This window comes from Pleurodeles waltl, chromosome 8 (genome assembly GCF_031143425.1).
Source record: "Pleurodeles waltl isolate 20211129_DDA chromosome 8, aPleWal1.hap1.20221129, whole genome shotgun sequence".
NCBI lineage: Eukaryota > Metazoa > Chordata > Amphibia > Caudata > Salamandridae > Pleurodeles > Pleurodeles waltl.
The window spans coordinates 1,352,131,032-1,352,154,110 of record NC_090447.1 but is presented as its reverse complement, the minus strand read 5'-3'; the positions used below and the strand labels follow the sequence as shown (position 1 = coordinate 1,352,154,110).

The window sequence follows — 23,079 nt, the reverse complement described above, 5'->3', positions numbered from 1 at the left end:
ATAAAAGAGGATCCCGCATCGCAGGAGAACCATGCAAGAGGCTGTGCTTTGCAGGATGGAGTCCTGGGGCTGGAGCTACACGTCGCCTGAAGATCCCTTGGAGGAGATACAAACAAGCCTTAGCAGCTGCAAGGGACGTGGTGCACTGGGGTATTGCCCTGAGTGGGAAGGCAAAGGCTTACCTCCACCAAAGTTGGACAACTGGCAGAGAGGACCAAGAGGACTACTCCATACCACCGCCGTGATGCACCACGCAGCTCAAGATAAGAGAACATCCACGCAGCCGGTCGTCGCTTGCTGTAGGTGCCTGCGGTTGCAGGGAAAGTGACTCCTTCACTCCAAGGGAGATTCCTTCTTCTTCTTGTGCAGGCTGAAGAGTTGCAACCTTCTGAGGATGCACAGCGGGGGGTCCTGCTGGAATCTTGCAAGCCGAATCTGAGGACCCACCCAAGAGAGAGACCCTAAATAGCTCTGAAAGGGGGATTGGTCACCTAAACAGGTAAGCACCTATCAGGAGGGGTCTCTGATGTCACCCGCCTGGTTTGGCCATTCAGATGCTCCCAGAGTTCCCTGCCTGCCTTGGATTCAAGATGGGAGAACCCAGGGACCCTCTGGAGGAGCTCTGGACACCACCCCTGGGGTGTGATGCACAGGGGAGTGATCACTCCCCTTTCCATTGTCTAGTTTCGTGCCAGAGCAGGGACTGGGGGTCCCTGAACCGGTGTGGACTAGTTTATGCACGGAGGGCACCAAATGTGTCCTTCAAAGCAAACCAGTGGCTTGGGGAGGCTACCCCTCCCAAGACAGTCACGCCTATTTACAAAGGGAGAGGGTGTTACTCCCTCTCCTATAGGAAATCCTTAGTTCTGACTTCCTGGGCTTTATCAGATCAAGCAGCAGCAGGGCAGAAACCTGTCTGAGGGGTGGCAGCAGCTGGGCTGCCTGGAAAATCCTATAAGACTGGTGGTAGCAATGCTGGGGGTCCTCTAAGGAGCCCCCAGAGTGCTTGGAATCATACTTCCAGTACTTGCAACAGTATTGGGGTATGATTCCAACATGTTTTGTACCAAGCATGCCCAGGTTCGGACTTACCATTATGTAGCTGGACATAGGTAGTGACCTGTCCAGTACACTCGTAAAATGGCGTCCCTGCACTCACAAAGTCCAGGAAAATGGATCTGGAGTTTGTGGGGGCACCTCAGCTAGTGCAGGGCTGCCCTCACACACAGATACCTGCACCCTGCCCTCTGGGCTGAGATGACCTACCATAGGGGTGACTTATAGTGACCTGGTGTGCCTGTAGTGACAAAAGGGTGCATGCACCCGTTTCACGCAGGCTGCAATGGCAGGCCTGCAGAACCCTTTGCATGGGCTCCCTATGGGTGGCAGAATACCTGCTGCAGCCCAAAGGGATCCCCTGGGACCCAATGCCCTGGGTACCTAGGTACCATATACTAGGGACTTACTTGTGGGGACCAGTATGCCAAATTGTGGGAAGAAAAGCGTACAATTTAGAGGAGAGAGCAAAACTACTGGTGTCCCCTGGTTAGCAGGAACCCAGTAGACACAGTCAAATGTATTGACAACAGGCAGAAAATGGAGTAATCATGCCAAGAAGAGGGTACTTTCCTACATCGCGTTTATGCCATATACTAACAGGATAACAAATACTCTTTCAGGAGCTGCATAAAATGTCATGTTTTCTTTCATGTTTGGCAGCGTAACAGCCGCTCTTTTATTGCACGCATGGTGATGTGTAGACAGTTGCCTAGTTTGCAAGGTAATCACTGATTTATGATGTTTTGGTTGATGGTTTCTTTCATGATGACTCGCACATAACTGTAGCTCTTTGCATATATTGTGAAGTTTTTGACAGTTGCCTAGTTGAACCAGTGATTACTGGTTCATGAGGTTTTGATCTATGGTTTATGTATAATATATTTTATATTTTTATATACCATTATGTGGAGTCTTTTTCTGGTGTAGTTATTGGGTTACTGGTGTGAGTGTGTTATGCAAACACTTTACACATGACCTCTGGGGATATGCCTGACTGCTCTGTGGCAAGCTACCCTGGGGTGAGCAAAAGTTATCTTTGGTGCATAACTTACTTGCCTGACCACAGTGGTGGCTTCTGCTTGGCTTAGGTGCATACCCTAGCCAACGAGAAACCCCATTTCTACCATCAACGGTCTTCTGACCCCTTTAGCACCTTACAATATAATATTTACCATTAAAAGTATTTCCACAAATTTATATTTTACGAAAATGCTAATTCACTTTACTCACGGTCTTCACAGATTTATTTTATGTAACATGGGGAGCTCTTCATGAGACTGGTGCATTATTGGCTCCTGGACAGTCATTGCCTCCACACGGGAGACCGCTTGGAAAACTGAGCTCTGCTGACTTGAAGGATGTTATTAAGAAGGTATGAAAAGAAAGTTGGATTTCCTGGCAAACTGAAAAGCAGTGTTGATTATAGCTACATTTATGGAAACAAGTGTAATAAAATGAATATATAGAAGTTATTTAAACACTCTTTAACAAAGGTATTTGAAATGCTAAATGTTGGCTTATAATGAAATATTTTGTAGGAATTGTTTTGTGAATAGGCATACGCCAAGATCTTGATAAGGCTATCACTACTGGTGCTTCAGCAGTTTTTCTGACATTATAATATTCAGAAATTAACCTGTGCACCCATGAAAACCTAAAGCATTCTGACTAATCAATTGTATTTATATGCCTGAACAAACAGTTGAAGATTAATGCATCTTATCTTAATGTGCATAAAAGGTATGTTTTTTGGATAAAATGTCAAAAATTGAACATTTTATTAAAAAAAGTTCATGTAACTATTCATCGATGCCGAAGATATCTGGCATTTATTGAATTTGCCATTCAGTCAAAGGAAAGTGATTTTGAGAACTAATTCCATGACCCTCACAGCTGTAATATTAACATTAACCTATGGGCTGTCAAACATTTATTTTCATTTTTTGTGTAAACACTCCTACAGTTTATAAGTTGCAGCCTCTGACGTGAGTATCCTAAAAGACTGATGCTATCAAAAGACCAAGCTTCCTATTTTATCTGCATTTCAATTTTACATCTTACCTACAAATAACCTGTTGCTGTCTCTTTTTGGGGACTGTTATGGCCATTACCAATACTTGTGTGTGCTTTTGTTCAGCCCATTGCTTAACCCCTTCGCTGCCAGGCCTTTTTCCCCCCCTCCTGTGCCAGGCCTTTTTTTGGCTATTTGGGGCAGTTCGCGCTTAGGCCCTCATAACTTTTTGTCCACATAAGCTAGCCAAGCCAAATTTGCGTCCTTTTTTCCCAACATCCTAGGGATTCTAGAGGTACCCAGACTTTGTGGGTTCCCCTGAAGGAGGCCAAGAAATTAGCCAAAATACAGTGAAAATTTAGTTTTTTTCAAACAAATGGGAAAAAGTGGCTGCAGAAGACGGCTTGTGGTTTTTTCCCTGAAAATGGCATCAATAAAGGGTTTGCGGTGCTAAAATCACCAGCTTCACAGCTTTCAGGAACAGGCAGACTTGAATCAGACAACCTAATTTTTCAACACAAATTTGGCATTTTACTGGGACATACCCCATTTTTACGATTTTTGGTGCTTTCAGCCTCCTTCCAGTCATTGACAGAAATGGGCGTGAAACCAATGCTGGATCCCAGAAACCTAAACATTTCTGAAAAGTAGACAAAATTCTGAATTAAGCCACGGATAATTTGTGTAGATCCTACAAGGGTTTCCTACAGAAAATAACAACTGAAAAAAAATAATATTGAAATTGAGGTGAAAAAAACTGCAATTTTTCTCTACGTTTTACTCTGTAACTTTTTCCTGCAATGTCATATTTTTTAAAGCAATATACCGTTAAGTCTGCTGGACTCTTCTGGTTGCAGGGATATATAGGGCTTGTAGGTTCATCAAGAACCCTAGGTACCCAGAGCCAATAAATGAGCTGCACCCTGCAGTGGGTTTTCATTCTATACCGGGTATACAGCAATTCATTTGCTGAAATATAAAGAGTGAAAAATAGCTATCAAGAAAACCTTTGTATTTCCAAAATGGGCACAAGATAAGGTGTTGAGGAGCAGTGGTTATTTGCACATCTCTGAACTTTGGGGTGCCCATACTAGCATGTGAATTACAGGGCATTTCTCAAATAGACGTCTTTTTTACACACTCTCTTATATTTGGAAGGAAAAAATGTAGAGAAAGACAAGGGGCAATAATTTGCTATTCTATGTTCCCCCATGTCTCCCGATAAAAATGATACCTCACTTGTGTGGGTAGACCTAGCGCCCGCGACAGGAAATGCCCCAAAACACAACGTGGACACATCACATTTTTTTACAGAAAACAGAGGTGTTTTTTGCAAAGTGCCTACCTGTAGATTTTGGCCTCTAGCTCAGCCGGCACTTAGGGAAACCTACCAAACCTGTGCATTTTTTAAAACTAGAGACCTAGGGGAATCAAAGATGGGTTGACTTGTGGGGCTCTGTCCAGGTTCTGTTACCCAGAATCCTTTGCAAACCTCAAAATGTGGCTAAAAAAACACGTTTTCCTCACATTTCGGTGACAGAAAGTTCTGGAATCTGAGAGGAGCCACAAATTTCCTTCCACCCAGCGTTCCCCCAAGTCTCCCGATAAAAATTATACCTCACTTGTGTGGGTAGGCCTAGCGCCCGCGACAGGAAATGCCCCAAAACACAACCTGGACACATCACACTTTTTGACAGAAAACAGAGGTGTTTTTTGAAAAGTGCCTACCTGTAGATTTTGGCCTCTAGCTCAGCCGGCACCTAGGGAAATCTACCAAACCTGTGCATTTTTGAAAACTAGAGACCTAGGGGAATCCAAGATGGGGTGACTTGTGGGGCTCTGACCAGGTTCTGTTACCCAGAATCCTTTGCAAACCTCAAAATTTGGCTTAAAAAACACGTTTTCCTCACATTTCGGTGACAGAAAGTTCTGGAATCTGAGAGGAGCCACAAATTTCCTTCCACCCAGCTTTCCCCCAAGTCTCCTGATAAAAATGATACCTCACTTATGTGGGTAGGCCTAGCGCCCGCGATATGAAATGGCCCAAAACACAACGTGGACATTTTTTCACAGAAAACAGAGGTGTTTTTTACAAAGTGCCTACCTGTGGATTTTGGCCTCTAGCTCAGCCGGCCCCGGGGGGTCAGAAATGGCCTAAAATAAATATGCCCCCCCCGGGAGCGACCCTTGCCTACGGGATCGCTCCCCTTGCGTGACATTGGCGCAAAAAAAAAATCCCAGGTGCCTAGTGGTTTCTGCCACCCTTGGGGACAGATTGACCTACAATCGTCCGATCTGCCCCCAAGGGGGGCAGAAATGGTCTAAATACAATTTGCCCCCCAGGGGAGCGACCCTTGCCTAATGGGTCGCTCCCAATCTCTAAAAAAACAAACAAACAAAAAAAAAACACACAGAAAAAATCTGCCCTGGCGCCTAGAGGTTTCTGCCCCCAAGGGGGGAAGAAATGGTCTAAACACAATTTGCCCCCCCAGGGGAGCGACCCTTGCCTAATGGGTCGCTCCCCATCTCTAAAAAAACAACAACAACAAAAAACTCATTTTATTTTTTTGCCCTGGAGCCTAGATGTTTCTGCCCCCCCCTGGGGGCAGATCGCCCTAATAACAATAGGCCAATCTGCCCCCAGGGGGGGGCAGAAATGGCCTAAAATAGATTGCCCCCCCCTGGGAGCGACCCTTGCCCAAGGGGTCGCTCCCTTATGCCAATTTCTAATAATAAAAAAAAAATCCCTGGTGTGTACTGGGCGTTTCAAAAGCCAAATTGCTTGCAATCCGGCTTTTGAAACGCTCAGAGAGACTTCAAAGGGAAGGAAATTCCTTTCCTTCCCTTTGAAGCCTCTCTGGCCTCCTCCACGTGATCGAAAGAGAAATGCTTTGCATTTCTCTTTCGCAGCGCAATGGAGAAGGCCCTCCATTGCCTTATTCAGTATATGAGTACCATGGGTATCCAGTGGCTCTAAGTCGAGAAACACCAGTGGTGGTGTTGTTGAAATAAATGTTGAAATTAGAATCCTTTTATTTGAGGATAGTAGCCTTCACCTAACAAGTGGTCCTTGGCATGGGATGCTACCCTATGGTTCAGGGGAGCACTTATAATGTGTTGAGTTCTGGGAGTCCATCATGGACAGGTGTGGTTAGGTCAAAACTTAGAATGTGGAGGATAAACCTCACAAAGAGGTGCTAAGGCTGTTAAAAATAAGATAAAAATAAAGGTGAATATTCCAAGACTTCTAATACTTGAACCTGTTTCGTCCCCTTAAACGCCCCACTCTCAGGTGCTATGGGCCTCCATGAGGGCCAAATTACAAGTCTCCTTATGAAAACTACCAAACACATGTGTAAGTGGCAAGAAAAAAGAAAGCACAGGACTAATAATTGACTGGATGGGTAGGCATTTCTTTCTTTTTGCTGGGATGCTTTTCTGCATTAGCAACAAACAGAAAATGTTGCCTAATACTTTTTTCAAACGCCCAATTTATTAATTTTGCTAATGCTTGTGTGAGATTACCATTCCAAACATTCCATGATCTGAGAATCAACTTAAATACATTTTTAGATCTTCACATATTTACTTTCTGCTATAGGTAGTATTTTGTGCTAGTTTTAAACATGTCTTCTGTATTTACCTTCAGATAATACTCATGCCATCTACCACTGATGTCTTGTCGAAATCGCTTTTCTTTCTCATTCCAAGATGGTCCCAAGGCTTCTAACGATAATGAAACAATAGCATAACCTGGAGGCTGTAGAGAAGTGTGCACAAAGAGACTTACAAAATACCCATGAAAGAGGCACTGTTGTCAGCTTCAACTGGTGACAATTATTTGGGCAGCCTTTCATGATAGACTATGTTTCTTCTATTATGAGCAACCTTTAGTATCAGTATCTTCAATTAGGGACTACCCGCTTCAACTGGTGACAGTCATTTGGGCAGCCTTTCATGATAGACTATGTATCTTCTATTATGAGCAACATTTAGTATCAGTAGTTTCAATTAGGGACTACCTCTAATACCAGCAGCATTTGAAAACAGGAGTGACAGATGCGTCACTTCTGGAATGGGGCGGCCATCTGGGAGAGGCGGAGATCAGAGGCCTCTGGTCTCCGGCAGAATCCGTCTCCATATCAACTTACTTGAGCTCCGGGCGATCCGACTGGCTTAAAAAACATCTCTTCCTGTTGTAATGGGAAGATAGTGCACGTGTTCACTGACAACACCACTGCAATATGGTACTGCAACAAGCAGGGTGGTGTGGGGTCGTGGACCCTTTGTCAAGAGGCTCTGCGTCTCTGGACATGGCTGGAATAGCAGGACAAAACCCTGGTGGTTCAACACCTGGCAGGTTCTCTCACCACTAGGGCGGACGAACTCAGCCTAGCGGATCACAAATGGTATCTCCATCCAGAGGTGGTGCAAGGACTCTTTCAGCAGTGGGGAGAGCCTTGGTTAGATCTGTTCGCCTCCGCAGAGAACGCGTGTAGGAAAGTAGCCTCTTTCTAGCATGGTTACCCCCTCTTTTTGGCCTGTTTGTCAGTGTGTTTGACAGTGTTCACTGGGATCCTGCTAACCAGGACTCCAGTGATTATGCTCTCTCCTTTTAAATTTGGTTGCTAGAACCTTTTTCACCCTACATTTGGCATACTGGTACCCCCATGTAAGTCCCTAGTATATGGTACACTGGTACCCAGGGGATTGGGGTACCAGGGGATCCCTATGGGCTGCAGCATGTATTATTCCACCCATAGGGAGCCCATGCAGAGTGTTCTGCAGGCCTGCCATTGCAGCCTGAGTGAAAGGGTGCATGCACCCGTTCACTACGAGGTCACTGCACCAGGTCACTGTAAATCACCCCTCTGGCAGGCCCTCCTAGCCCAGAGGGAAGGGTGCAAGTACCTGTGTGTGAGGGCACCCCTGCACTAGCAGAGGTGCCCCACAAACTCCAGATCCTTTTTCCTGGACTTCGTGAGTGCGGGGACACCATTTTATGCATGTACTGGACATAGGTCACTACCTATGTCCAGCTACATAATGGTAAGTCCGAACATGGGCATGTTTGGTATCACACATGTCAGAATCATACCCCAATATTGTTGCAAGTACTGAAAGTATGATTCTGTGCACTCTGGGGGCACCTTAGAGGTCCCCCAGCATTGTTACCACCAGTCTTACAGGGTTTTCGGGCAGCCACGCTGCTGCCCCCTCAGACAGGTTTCTGCCCTCCTGCTGCTTGATCTGATCAAGCCTAGAAGGCAGAACAAAGGTAACACCCTCTCCCATTGGAACTAGTTGTAACTGGCTTGGGATGGGTAGCTTCCCGAGCCACTGGTTTGTTTGAAGGGCACATTTGGTGCCCTCCATGCATAAACTAGTACACACTGGTTCAGGGACCCCCAGTCCCTGCTCTGGCATGAAACTGGACAATGGAAATGGGAGTGACCACTCCCCTGACCATCACCACCCCATGGGTGGTGCCCAGAGCTCCTCCAGACGGTCCCAGGGTTCTGCCATCTTGTTTCCAGGGTTGGCAGGGAATTCTGGGGGCCTCTGCAGGCCAGGCATGTGACGTCAGAGCCCACTCCTGATAGTTGCTTACCTATTGGTTAGGTGACCAATCCCCTTTCAGGGCTATTTAGGGTCTCTCGCCTGGGTGGGTCCTCAGATTCGGCTTGCAAGATCCCAACAGGACTCCTCTGCAACCTTAACTTTGACTTCTGGCTACTGGAACCGTGACTGGACCTTCCAGGAACCTACAAAGCTGCAGATCCTCGAGGAAGACTCTTCTGCAACATTGTATCCACGACTCCTGCCAGCTCTGGAACATTTCCCCGGCCATGCATCCTCAGAAGACAGCAACTGTTCAGCCTGCACAAGAAGGAAGAAGGAATCTCCCTTGGAGTAAAGGAGTCACTCCCCTGCATCAGCAGGCACCTACAGCAATGATGACCGGCTGCGTGGATCCCCTTTCCTGCTGATCTGCGTGTATGCTGCATCACGGTAAGTGGTCTGGAGTGGTCCCCCCCGTACACTGTGTCTCTTGCAGGTGCCAAGGATTGTTTGCATGTCCTCCAAGGGATCTTCAGGCGACGTGCAGCTCCAGCCCGAGCACTCCTTCCTGGGAAGAACAGCCCTTTGTGTGGTTCTCCTGAGGCGTATAACCCTCTTTTGTAGTGCTGCGAGGGCTCCTTCCTGCACCTTGTGTGTCCTCGTCCTGTCAGCCTCCTGTGGGTGCTGCCTGGGCTTCTGTGGGCTCCCTTCGTCGCTGAGGGCCCAACGTGACTCCCCCCTCCTGGGTTGAGTCTTCCTGCACCTTGCTGGTCCCCGGCAGGTCCACTTTTCTCCAACCGCAAAGCTTGCCTTTGCCAAGGCTTGTTGGTGGAATCCAGACACACAACTTAGTCTGAAATTTACCCAGCGTGGGCTATGACCTGCATCCTCCTGGAACTCGACTCCGTCTTAAGGGGTGACCAACTCCTGCATCTTCAGTGTGGTGGGTTGGGGCTCCTGCCCCAACTGGACTCTGTTGTTCTTTCTGGACTTGGTACCCTCTTGCCACAGGTCTTCCTTTACCGGAATCCACCAGTCTCTTCTGGGTCTTGCATTTCTTCTCTTTTCTTCCTCTTGCATGGTTTGGGGTAAAATCCAGTGATTTACTCCTGCTTTCCTGGTCGCTTGGCAGTACTGTGTTTCTTACGTCTGTGGTTTTCTAGTACTCCCAGGTCCCCTCTACACATTTTACTTACCTAGGTGGGGATACCGTATTCGCATTCCATTTTTTTTAGTATATGGTTTGTGCTCCCCTAGGGTCACTATTGGTTTTTGCTATTTGCACTCTTTTCGAACCTTTTCAATGCCTATTTCCGATTGCTAGTGTATATATTTAGTGTATTACTTACCTCCTATTGGAGAGTTGCCCTTCTAGTATTTTGTGTTTTTTTTTATTCCAAAAATAAAGTACCTTTATTTTTGTACAACTGAGTGTTTTCTTTTATGTATGTAAGTGCTGTGTGACTACAGTGGTATTGCATGAGCTTTGCATGTCTCCTAGATGAGCCTTGGCTTCTCATCCACAGCTATCTCTAGAGAGCCTGGCTTCTAGACACTGCCTACACTTCACTAAGAGAGGATACCTGGACCTGGTATAAGGTTAAGTACCTTGGGTACTCACCATACACCTGGCCAGCTTCCAACAACGCACATTGTCAGCAGTATTGCGCGTTGGAGTTTCCAAGGCAGCAGTCGCTCTGTGATGCTTTTCGGTGCGAGTGGAATTCAGGTCTCTTGTACGCTTTTCTGCCCATACCACTTCTGCCCAGAGTTCTCAAGAAGATCAAGAATGACCGGGCCCAAGTAATCCTAGTGGCTCCGGATTGGGCAAGCAGAGTTTGGTATCCTGAGCTTCTGAAAATAAGCATCAGTCCTCCAATCTGGTTGCCCCTTCAGGAGGATCTTCTGTCACAGCATCAGGGGAAGGTTCTCCACCCGAACCTATCAACTCTGCATCTACATGCGTGAAGATTGAGCGGCAACAGTTGATGGCTTTTGACCTTCCTTCCGTATTTTGTAAACTTATTTTAGCAGCCAGACGTCCCTCCACTAAAACGGTATATGCCTGCCATTGGAAATGCTTTGTATATTATTGTACAGAAAGGTATATTGATCCTCTTTCTGCTTCTCTTTCTGATATCCTTCTCTTTATACTATCCCTTGCCCAGCAGGGATTTGCTTTGGGTACTCTCACGGGCTATCTTTCTGCCTCATGGCATTTCGTCGGCTACCTGATCAGCCTTTACTTTTCAAATCTCCCATTGTACATAGATTTCTTAAAGGGCTTGTACATATGTTTCCCCCTGTGCCCTTTGTTATGCCCCAATTGGACCTAAATCTGGTCCTCACATTTATTTTGCAAGCTCCTTTTGAGACCTTACACAACTGTCTTCTTCCGGATGCTCACCACCAAAACAGACTTCTTAGTGGCAATAACACCTGCCAGGAGGGTATGTGAGATGCAGGCTCTTTCATCCAAGCCTCTATATCTCACTATGTTTCCAGTCAAGGTGGTTCTCAGAACACATGCCTCTTTCCTCCCTAAGGTGGTGAGCCCATTCCATCTGGGTCAGAATATCACCCTGCCCACATTCTTTACTCCACTGCATCCCTCCAAAGAAGAGGAGCGACTCCACCGGCTGGACCTAAAAATTGCGTCGTTGTTCTACCTTGACCACACAAGAGTTACCGGTGGATGACCACCTCTTTGTTGAGTACGTGGAAGCAAAGAAGGGTCGGGCAGTGCAGAAGCAAACCATTTTGTGCTGAGTTGTTCTCTGCATAAAGATCTGCTACGCATTGGCCAGGAAGCAGCCTCCTGTGGGCTTATTCTACCTGGGGGAAAGCAGCTACTACTGCACTAGCTCGGGACGTTCGAGTCCTGGATATCTGTCAGACAGCAACGTGGGCATCCTTACACACGTTTGCAAAACATTACTGCCTGGACAATCAGGTATGGAGAGATGGTGACTTTGCCCATTTAGTCCTACAGAACTTTTTAGTGTAAGTAGAAGTATCCTCAGCCCATCGCCAGGAGCTTATGGCTTGGCTATCTATTCAAAGGTAAGGAATCTGCAGCTAGAAGTCTCTATCAGATGAACAAGTTACTTACCTTGGGTAATGCATTATCTAGTAGAGACTCTATCTAGCTGCAGATTCCCTACACTGACCAATGCCTCCCTGCTCTGCAGATATGTCTAGTAGGGTTATGGTTTATCCCTTTTCGGGCCCTAGTTTTCCAGTCGAACTGTTGGTTCTATCCATGACTCCTCTTCTGGCGTGGAAGTTCATGGGCAAAAGAACTGACGTACGTGCGCCAGGGTGGTGCCTTTATAGGCGACCGTGACATTACAGGCTGCTCTAATGACGCTGACGATGCCATGCAGAGCCGAACAACGCATGCGGATCTGAACAACGCCACCCGACGGCATGCAAAGGGCACTGCTCAGCAAAAAAATACAGATCCCAAGCTGAAATTCAAAGGTAAGGAATCTGCAGCTAGATAGTCTCTACCAGATAATGCATTACCAAAGGTAAGTCATTTGTTAGTTGTTTCTGAAGTATGCCATAAAAAGCTGCCACTCCTTCAAACCTATCTGAATAAAATTGGCTGCTATTAGTAGTTTCCCTTCCTTCCTCTCATGATCATCTTGATTATTCAAGGAGGCCTTCCTGAGAGTGTTTACCCAAGTCAGGAATCTTACTCCTGAGGCTGAGTCAGTAGGTTATTGATCCTCTTAATATCAGTATTCTTGCTGTTCCACCAAGAAGGTCCAAAAATACAAACAAGTGTAGCTGACAAGGAGAGGATATCAGGCTTTGGGCTCTAATGGGAGCATGGCGTTTGGGATAAGGCTCTGTTGAATATTAAAACTCCTGCTGTACAGAGTGGCAGTTGAATACGTTTGCGCTGGCCTACTAATACATGACCGTCCCTCCTCAGAAATGTGTATAAAGAAAGATGGGCATTTGATATTGTAGCTGTTTTTATTCCTTTGTAAAACTTTATTTTAGATAAACATTCGTTTCATAACTAATTAAAAAAGTTCCACCTGCAAAGGTCGGGCCTTCTTAAGTTTTCCAAGTAGTTTAAAGTGATTTGAAGGTCCAGGATTGACCTTCAATTGGCATTCCACACCACAGTCATGTCCCGCAAACTCCATCTTCACTAATTATATAATTTGGAGAATAGGCATGTTTGAAAGAGGTGGACATGGGTACATCACACAGTAGGCCTGAAGGTGGCAGAAACCTCATACTACATTTTAAAATTGCTCAGTGTTCTCTTTTCCTTGTTATTTACAATGTTTCAAAATCACCCCTACTTTCTGGGGTCTCCTTGGATCACTTTTTTTTAAACATCAGTAAGATCTGATGGAGACATCTAGCCGCAGATTCCTTACTTTTAGAATGTTCCCCATGCGCATGCCTGGATCCGGAAACTTTTTCCCATAGCACGTCTTCGTGTTGGAAGAGTGTGTCGCACAACTCTGTATCAACGTCATCCACTGAATGTGATGTCAGCGTAGTCCATGTAACCCCCTGACGCACCATCAGTTCCTTCTTTTCCATGCTTGCAACGTGGATCTCTTAATGGTTAGTCAGACTGTTTGCGGCCCAGCTCGACGTTTCATCATCTGGAACAGTGTGTTTTTTCCATGTTTTTGGGGGTTCAAACCCTGTGGGTCCTCTGGATGACAAATGTTCGTTACAGACCCTTACTGGATTTGTATGTGGTGCCTGGGCGATGACCATGATGCCAAAGAGTGTGACTCCTGTTGTCAACTTCGGCCGAAGGCTCTGCAGGAACGTCAAATGAAGCCTCCAGTAATGCGGATGTCAGACCCGCCCTGGTGTTCCCGTCGACCAAGATCTCCTTCTCGGACTGACGTCCGTTCATAGGCCCATTCAAGGAGTTGTACTCGTGGACGCCATCCTCCATCAACGTCAAGAGATAAGTCTTGACGCAAGCGGTCAAAGTCACAAAAGTTGCCAACTGCACCGCATACGACCTCCCACCATTCCTCGGTTGAGGAAATTAGTTAGAAGTCTACCCTGCGTCTCCCTCCCTTTCCAGGGATGGGGTGACTATTGACCACATGCATGAATACCATGCAGTTGTTCTGCGCTTTTGCATTTGCATTCAAGACTTCCTTCTTTTCGGAAGGTTTTACCCTCTTCAGAAGTATTTAATCTTCTATATGAAGATATTTATATATGTTGTGCTTGAGGAGGTTTTATGTTAATACCTCATCTAGGTACAACTGTTTTCATTGTTTACCTGACTCTAGTTATTGTAGGATGGATTCACACTTTGAGATGTTTTGTCATAACACAGAATATGCAAAAATGGACAGATTATTTTTATTTTCAAATCTTGAAAACTTATCTTTTTTGCATCATTGACATCTTTTCTAGTTCATCTCTAGGTGGTGTCTTAATCATTATGAGAGTCATATACTTAACTTGGTTTCCGCCACACTACCAAGGTCCCTTTTTCATACTTGCTGTTTTATTCAGCCTGTGTGTGTGTGTGTGTGTGTATATATATATATACACACACACACACACACGCACACTTTGTTGGTTACTACATAGGCATTTGTTTGTTTTGTTTGTTGTACTTCATGTCAGTAGGTGTATATATTGAGAATATCTCAAAGATGTTTTTATCATCTCTAGCTATAGCTACTTTTCCTGGGGAAAAGTATAGTTATATGTCAAATGATTGCTAGTGTTGTCTTCAACTTCTTTTTAAAGAGGGCTATTGTATGTTTTCTCTGCAAGAGATAAACATTATATATGTGTCTTATTGTGTAGGTCCGGTTAGTATATACCTTTACATGGTAAGGGGTATTGCTCAATGGCATGTTATGGTGCTCTGTGTTCCAACAGGTAGAACATGCAGTTTCGGCGTACACGTAGGAACAACTTGATTATCTTCACTACTCATTTTGTAATAATGTCCTACCATCATGGGAAGTGTTTCTTAACCATGTTTACTTTGTCTTCATGATGTCATTGTTGTGGTCCTTTCTACAGTATTGATGGGGTTTTTGTGCATGGGTTCACATCCCATTAGGGGATCAAGTAGCTTGTTATTCATTTTGTTAGTTTGCCTCTAATACCGATTAGTCATTTTAACATGGATTTTCTTTATTACATGTTTTTGAATGTTTATGACTCCTTATACGTGGTTCCTTCCACATGTTTTACGGTATGAAACATGTTAGGGCTCACCTACATTCTTATGAATGCCCTGTTTTTTTTTTTTTTTTTAGCTATCCTATACCGGTTTTGTTCTAAGAACATATTTTTAATGGTACTGATCAAGGGTGATGCCATCTCCATGCTATTAACATTTTTATTACTGTGGTTCTTTTCACAGTTCGTTTACTAACAAGGATGTCTTTCCTCATGGATATTTCTATGAATGCATGGTCTATTTCTCATGTACTAGACCAGTTTTTGTCTGGTTAGAGACTTTCAGTGCTGTTGGGTCACTTCTGACACACATTTAACATAATAACATGGATGAGCGTATTCCCATGTTTTTCATGTCTTCTGGTTTTACTTATCTGTGGTTCTTTCCGCAGATTTTGATGTCCTAGAGCATATTACTCACTTTAATTATTATGAATGTCCGGTCTTTTTCTCTTGTTCTAGACCAGTTTTATGATACTTAGAGACTTTTTTGGGAAGTTTCAGTTTGCATTCCCTCCTCCGGGTTACTATGACTTTGCTATATGATTCTAAAGTAAGGAATCTGAGGCTAGATGTCTCTATCAGATGAAGAAGTTTCTTACCTTTGGTAATGCATTATTAGGTGGAGACAGGATCTAGCTGCAGATTCCTTAACAACCCTCCCATCCTCCCAGCTCTGTAAACGGAGTCTTCTTTGGTCTGAGAAGATTTTGTTATGGAAATCAACACCTCGAATTAAGAATTCTGTGATTATTCGACACAGGGGTGTCTTTTGTGCTAGCACACTGTTTCAATAGGCAGTTTCTATATGTGGGGCCACATTTTGAAAGCAGCAAATAGTCACAGAAGAAACTGACATAGGTGCATTGGCAAGAGGGTTAAATGGACTCTGCTGACTTCACATCTGGTGGACGTTGTGGAAACTTAAGTCGCACAACGCCCTCTTTCGATGCGCAGACATGGTATGGAAAAAAGGTTTCCGGATCCAGGCTCACGCCTGGGGAAAATTCTAAAGTAAGGAATTGGTGGCTAGATCCTACCTCTACCAGATAATGCGTTACCGTTGGTGAGCAACCTGTTGTCCAGTATTGGATCTTTCATAGATTTTTTTAAAGAACCAAACTTAAACTAGAACCAGTCTGGTGGCAGCACCCTCTTGAACACTCCCAACAGAGGCGGATTCCCGCAGATTTTCAACTGCACGTTGTTTGAAGGGAGTCTTTCTGAGCACTGCTCAAACTCTACTCTTTCTCAATGAACTGACCAGATTACTTTTCAGAATCTACAGATTTAGACTGGACATTTTATCCCAACCAGCCAATCAAGAAAGGACTTTTCAGAACCTGTGACACCTATGGGAAGAAAAGACTTCATATTGATGACCAACACAAGAAGTGTGCTGCCACCGTCCGGAACACAAGGTGAGAGATTGTCAAATCTGCTGCACCTTTACGCACAAAACTCCTAAGGATAGAGAAGGCAGACTCTTACTATGGCTGCAAAAACAAAAAGCAAAAGAGTGCCCCTTCTGATGAGAGTGATGCCTCTTCAGAGGCCTCTCACTCCCTTAAAAAGCCTAAATCCAAGGAGAAACTGGCCTCAGAACCTTCTGAAAAGGTTCTTAAAAAATCTAAACATACATTAACTGGGCACGAAAATAGCCGTGAAGATCTACCATCATCTGAAAAAAACAGCAAAAGGCTTTAGAAAAGGTTCAGTCCCAGCCTACTGCTCCATCTATGAGAAAAGCACCTTCAAAAAATGCTTCACAGTCCTTACCATCGATGACTAAGATGAAGAAACTCCCACTGGAATCGGTTTAAATAACCTCCTCGACAAGAGGACCGCCGACACACTTATCGACGACTGCATCTACGATAACGACTATGACAACCACGTCGACCATCACCACATCGGTGTTCCTAGTGATTATTACTTTGTCGCCACTATCATCGACGATGATTATCTCTGCTAAAATATACAGAAGAACACGGATGCCGGCGAGTAAACAACTTCACTAGTCTTTTGCTTCTTTGTTGCAGGAAGTGATGCCTTCACTCTGGAGGGAGATCTTTGGTGATTTTCAAAAGGATGGGTGTCCTCTGGGGTTTTGTAGAGTCCATCCAATGTCCATGCAACCCCCTCAGCAGTGATTGGTGAGTTCTGGGTGCAGCAGGCAGGGTTTGGCTCCTTTTTCTTTGGGCAGCAGGAATGCAGTTCTCGAGCCTTGGGTCTTTGTTGTTGCTGGCCTTCTTGTGTCCTTGGAATCTGATCTGTGGGTCTACTGCTGTTAGTGGGCATTTAGGGAGTCCTTAGAAGTGACCAATGGGTGATCTTCCTTATGGTGGCTACACCCACTATGTGACCACTTCCTGTGGGCAGTGGTCACTTCCCTATCCCTGATTGGCTATTGTCCTAGAATGATGATGGAGGAAAATTAAATGGAGTGGTCACCTCGCATACAACACCTTAGGGGTGGCCACTCGTCCTGTCCTTTGTGCATTTTCATGCAGTGGCTTCCTCCAAAAATGGGGGTTTGCAATGAGGGCGGCCATCTGCTGCTAGCAGCAGGGCTGGGGGTCGAGTTTCAAAGGCAGAAAGCCCTTTGAAGCTCGCTGGCAGGGCAGTGCACATTCCTGGGGGAGGAGGTTTAACACCTCTGCCCAGGAAGGGCTTTGTTTTTCTGAAACCAGAGAGCAAGGGCTGTCACCCCAGGGTTCCAGAATCTTATCTGATGGTGGCAGGTTGGTTGTGACTGGCCAGAAACCATGCCAGGGTTAGTTAGCTTTTGCAGGGGGCACCTCTAAGGTGGCCCCTGGGTACATGTTGCAATAAATCCAATACGAGTACCAGTTTGGATTTATTGTTCTGAGTTGTTTGATACAAAACAACCCAGGATTCAGAGTGGCCATCATGTAGCTGTGAACCTTGTACTGACCACTGTCCACCACCTGCGTTTAAAATGGGTGCTCTGGTCACTTACTATGTCCCAGGTTTGACAAGGACACAATAGGAGCAGCTCTGCCCACACATGCAGTATAGTGCATCCTGCCTTAAGGCTGGAAGGTCTGCCAGAGGGGTAGCTTATCTATATTACATGCAATGTGTAGTGGATAGATCACACAGACAGTGTGCCATGTTGATTGTGCATTGTAGGATTGCACTAGGACACTCAGCTTGCAATGATAGTAGTGTACACTTGGATGCATGGTCCCTGAGCGTGGCACAATCTGTGCTGCTTCCCTCAGGGGCCTACCCTTAGTACCCCATGCCCTGGTTACCCAAGTACAATTTACTAGAGACTTCTAGTGGCAGCTCAAGTTATTGCCAGTTGTGCCAAAGCATCACAACAGTTTTGGGAAAGAGCTCTGACCCAGAAAACCTGGTTAGCAGGGGACCTGGGCACTAACAACTTTGAAACCAAATCAAATACCAGGCAAAAAGTGGAGGGCTAACCATGTCAAAAAGAGGCCCTTTCTCACAAAGTGTAGGAAAGTACCCTCTTTCTTGGCATGGTTACCCCCATTTTCTGCCTGTTGTCAGTGTTTTTTGACTGTGCTCACTGGGATCCTGCTAACCAGGACCCCAGTGATCATGCTCTCTCCCTTCTAACTTGGTTTTTACACCCCACATTTGGCACACTGGTACCCCAATGTGAGTCCCTAGTATATGGTACCTAGGTACCCAGGGCATTGTGGTACCAGGGGATCCCCCTGGACTGCAGCATGTGTTATGCCACCCATGGGGAGCCCGTGCAAAGTGTTCTGTACGCCTGTTACTGCTGCCTATCTGAAAGGGTGCATGCGCCCTTTTTATTACAGGTCACTGCAAGTCACCCCTATGGTAGGCCCTCCTAATCCAGAGGGCAGGGTGCAAGTACCCGTGTGTGAGTGCACCCCTGCATTAGCAGATGTGCCCCTACGAACTCCAGGTCCATTTTCATGTACTTCGTGAGTGCGGGGACGCCATTTTATGTGTCTACTGGACATAGGTCACTATCTATGTCCAGCTACATAATGGTAACTCCGAACCTAGCCATGTTTGGTATCAAACATGTCGGAATCATACCCCCAATACTGTTGCCAATATTGGAAGTATTATTACATGCACTCTGGGGCTCCTTAGAGGACCCTCAGCATTGCTCCTACCAGTCTTCCAGGGGTTTCCAGGCAGCCCAAGCTGCTGCCACCCCTCAGACAGGTTTCTGCCCTCCTGCTGCTTGAACAGCTTAAGCTCAGGAAGGCAGAACAAAGGATTTCCTTTGGGGGGGGGGGTAACACCCTCTCAATTTGGAAATAGGTGCTATATGGCTTGGGAGGGGTAGCCTCCCCAAGCCCCTGGTATGCTTGAAGGGCACATTTGGTGCCCTCCGTGCATAAATCAGTCTCCACCAGTTCAGGGACCACCAGTCCCTGCTCTGGCGCAAAACTGGACATGGAAAGGGGAGTGACCACTCCCCTGACCATCACCACCCCAGGGGTGGTGCTCAGAGCTCCTCCAGAGGGTCCCTGGGTTCTGCCATCTTAAATCTAAGGTTGGCAGGGACCTCTGGGAGCATCTGAGTGGCCAGACCAGGCATGTGATGTCAGAGCCCCCTCCTGATATGTGCTCACCTGTCTATGTGACCAATCCCCCTTTCAGGGCTATTTAGAGTGTCTCTTGGGTGGGTCCTCAGATTCGGCTTGCAAGAATCCAGCAGGGCTTCTCTGCAACCTTACTTCGACTTCTAGCAACTGGAACCGCGACTGGACCCTCCAGGGACCAACAATCTGCACCCACCAAGAAGACTCTTCTTACAACATTGTTTCCACAGCTTCTTCCATCTTCTGCAACATTTCTCCGGCTCTGTATCCTCTGGGGGCGGCAAGTCTTCAGTCTGCATGAGAAGGAAGAAGGAATCTCCCTTGGAGTGAAGGAATCACTCCCCTGCATCCACAGGCACCTACTGCAATAACGACCAGCTGCATAGATCTCCTCTCATCCTGAGCTGGGTAGGTCCTGCATCATGGGTGGTGGTCCGGAGTAGTCCTCTTGGTCCTCTCTGCCAGCTGTCCAACTTTTGTGAAGGTAAGCCCTTGCCTTCCCACGCAGGACAGTTCACCTGTGCACCTTATCTCTTGCAGCTGCCAAGGCTTGTTTGCATCCACTCCACATGATCTTAAGGCTTCATGTAGCTCCAGCCTCCAGCACTCCTTCCTGCGATGCTCAGCCCTCTGTGTGGTTTGCCTGCAGCGTGGGACCCTTCTTCAGTCGTGCTGCATGGGCTCTTGTGCGATTCCTGTGTCCCCATCCTGTGGGTGCTGCCTCTGCTCCTGTGGGCTCTCTGTCGCTGAGGGTCTCCTCTGACTCCCCCTCCTGGGTTGAGTCCTACAGGGACTTGCTGGTCCCCAGCAGCTCCTCTTTTCTGCCAGCCGCAACATTTGCCTTTGCCAAGGCTTGTTGGTGGAATCCTTGTTCCAGAACCCGACTGCAATTCTTCTACCAGCGTGGGACATCATTTGCATCCTTCAGGAACTCTTCAGCAACTCCAGAGCTGCAGTGCCGACCTTCTTCACTCCCATTGATGAACTCCTGCATCCACAGCTGGGTCGGTAGTAGCTCCTAATCCTCTTGGACTCTTCTGTGACTTCTGGACTTGGTCCCCTTCTTCCACAGATCTCCTTCTTCAGGAATCCACTGTGGCTTCTTGCAGTTTTGTCTGGGTGTTGCATTTTCTTCTTTTCCTTCGTTTTGGGTGGTTTGGGGAAAATCTACTAACTTACTCCTTTTCTCCTGGTCGCTAGGGGACACTGTGGTTCTTACCTTTGGGGTTTCCTAGTACCCCCTGCTTCCTTCTACACATTCCATTTACCTAGGTGGGAGTCATGTGTCCGCATTCCATTTTTTTAGTACATGGTTTGGGCTTCCCCTAGGGTCACAATTGTCTAACTGTATTTGCACTGTTTTCTATCACTTTCTATGCCTATTTCCGGTAACTAGTTTATATATTTAGTGTGTTACTTACCTTCTATTGGAGGAGTTGCCAATCTAGTACTTTTTGGTATTGTCACTAAAATAAAGTAGCTTTATTTTTGGAACACTGTAGGAAGCTGGCTCTGTATATACTATATCAAAATGAGATATAGTGTGCACAGAGTCCAGGGGTTCCCCAGAGGCTTAACAGAGGCTAAAGTTGATAATACTAATGCTCTCTTTTGTGATAGTGTGGTTGAGCAGTTAGGCTTATCAGAGGGTAGTGCAATGCATTTGTTGTACACACACAGACAATAGAAGAAGCACACACTCAGACTTAACTCTAGACCAATGTTTTTTATATAGCAAAAATATATTTTCTTGAGCCATCATGGCCGACTGGTCGTGAAGCCCGGAGGCTCCGCGACCACCCGCACACCTGCAGACCCCTTTTCCAGGTGTCTGGGGGAGCCATTAGCTGGTGTGGCTCCCCGGATGATGCCGTGAGTCCCGGGGGAGCCAGTGGAGCGCGCCGGGGCGGCTTAGAAGCGATCAACACCCGCGCGGGCAGCATATTTCCCAGGAGCCGGACGCAGGCGGAAGCGCGGAGGCCCATACTTCGGGGGAGAGCCACCGAGTGAGGTGAGGGCCCCCCACAGGTTTGGGAGCAAGGAGGTGGCAGCGGTGATCCGGCAGAGGGAGCAGGAGGGCCCCTTTGTTATTTTTAGGTGGCCATGCGAGTGGGGAGAGGCGCGGCCGCTTCTGCAATGCTGAGTGCATCGGGTGGCCCCGGCGAGGAGTGTAGGCCGGGAAACGCAGAGTAGAGATTGTTGGCTTGTTGGGGCACCCCCACCCTGCATGGATGTCTGGGGGGGGGGGAGAGGGGTAGGCCCCTGGAGGCCCGTACTTTTTCTCTTTTGGGGTCCTGCCTAACCTGGATGCCTGACCTTAAGATGGCGCCCTGTGCCAAGCCTCGTGGAACTTTCCTTAGGTGGCTAAACAGAGAGCCATTGTAGGAGGGTCGCTTCTCCTGTCCCAACATATGGATCTTTTTTTTTTTTTTGTCCACCGGCATTTTTACTGTGGGAGTCATGTCCCAGTGAGCAGCAGCATGAGTGGCACGTATTGTGGAAAGAAGAGCACCACGGCGAGGGAGGTCTGAGGGGAGCTTATGCCTCGGAGGAAGCTACAATCTAATAGGGTTTCTGATTATTTTCCACCTGCCGGATCTGAGGTGTCCAAGATGCAGGGGTCAGGCGGCATGGCACTCACCAAGGAGGATCTTCTGACCTCCCTCTGCACCTTTAAGGCAGAACTGTGAGAGGAACTCACGGCGGACTTGAAGTCGGCGCTGGAGGCACTTCAATCAGACGTTACAAGTCGCATGACCTCTCTTCAAGCAGACGTGGATTCAGTGGGGACCCGCACGTTAGACCTTGAAACTCAGGTCCAAAAGATAAAACAACAAGTCGTTTGGAGAAGGAGGTCTCGCAGCTCAAAATGCAACTCCAATTATCGATACCTAAATGTGAGGACTTGGAAAATCGTTCTCAAAGAGACAACATTAGAGTGCAGGGGCTGAAGGAGGGCAGTGAGGGTCCAGATCTGGATGCGTTTGTAGTGAGTCTCTTCTCGTATCTCTTGGGCGACGATCATCCAGAAGTACAGATTGAAAGGGTGCATAGGGTGGGGAGCCGTCCCACCACCGAGAATAAGAGACCCCGCAATATTTTGGTGAAATTCAGCTCATTCAAGGTTAAAGAGCGCATACTTCAGAAGGCGAGGCAACAAGATGTGGTGTCCTTTCAAGGTGCTCAATGTGCGCTGTTCCAGGACATTGCCCCAGCTACACTGCTCTGGCGACAGCGATTCCGCCTGATCATGGATGAGTTGAAAGCTCAAAATATTCGGTACAGATGGACATTTCCATTTGGCATTGCTTTTGAACTTAACATCAAGCCGTATCACTTTGTGGAGTGAGGGAAGGCGGCGGCTGCGCTGGGCCTTCCGGAGACGAGTGTGGACAATGGTCTTGCTGGACAAGGGGAGTCGCGGCATCCGGAGGAGTCCGTCGTGTCTCCCGTTGTGGACCGCTGGAGATTGCCGTGAAGGGGGAGGAAGGCCCTCAAGGAGTAGTATGTAAACTTGTCTGCCGCCAGCTGGGGGAAACCCCTGGGGGGCGGAGACGGAGGCTTTTTGAGAGGGGCTATGTGGGGTTCCTCTTCCCGAGTGAGAGTGTGGAGGTTCTGGACAGACTGGCGAACTGCTGGTGGCTTGAACGCTTTCGGGAC

At 46.9% G+C, this 23,079-nt stretch overlaps 1 protein-coding gene across 2 annotated transcripts in view; it reads left to right on the top strand.

Moving 5' to 3' along the window:
* The window catches only part of DYNC2H1 (dynein cytoplasmic 2 heavy chain 1), a 1,541,159-nt gene that overhangs the window by 636,697 nt on the left and 881,383 nt on the right, over positions 1-23,079 (top strand). For both annotated transcript variants that reach the window (XM_069202358.1, XM_069202357.1), the window contains exon 48: positions 2,301-2,431. In XM_069202358.1, coding sequence (XP_069058459.1) covers positions 2,301-2,431 — 131 coding nt within the window. The remainder of the gene's footprint in view (positions 1-2,300; positions 2,432-23,079) is intronic.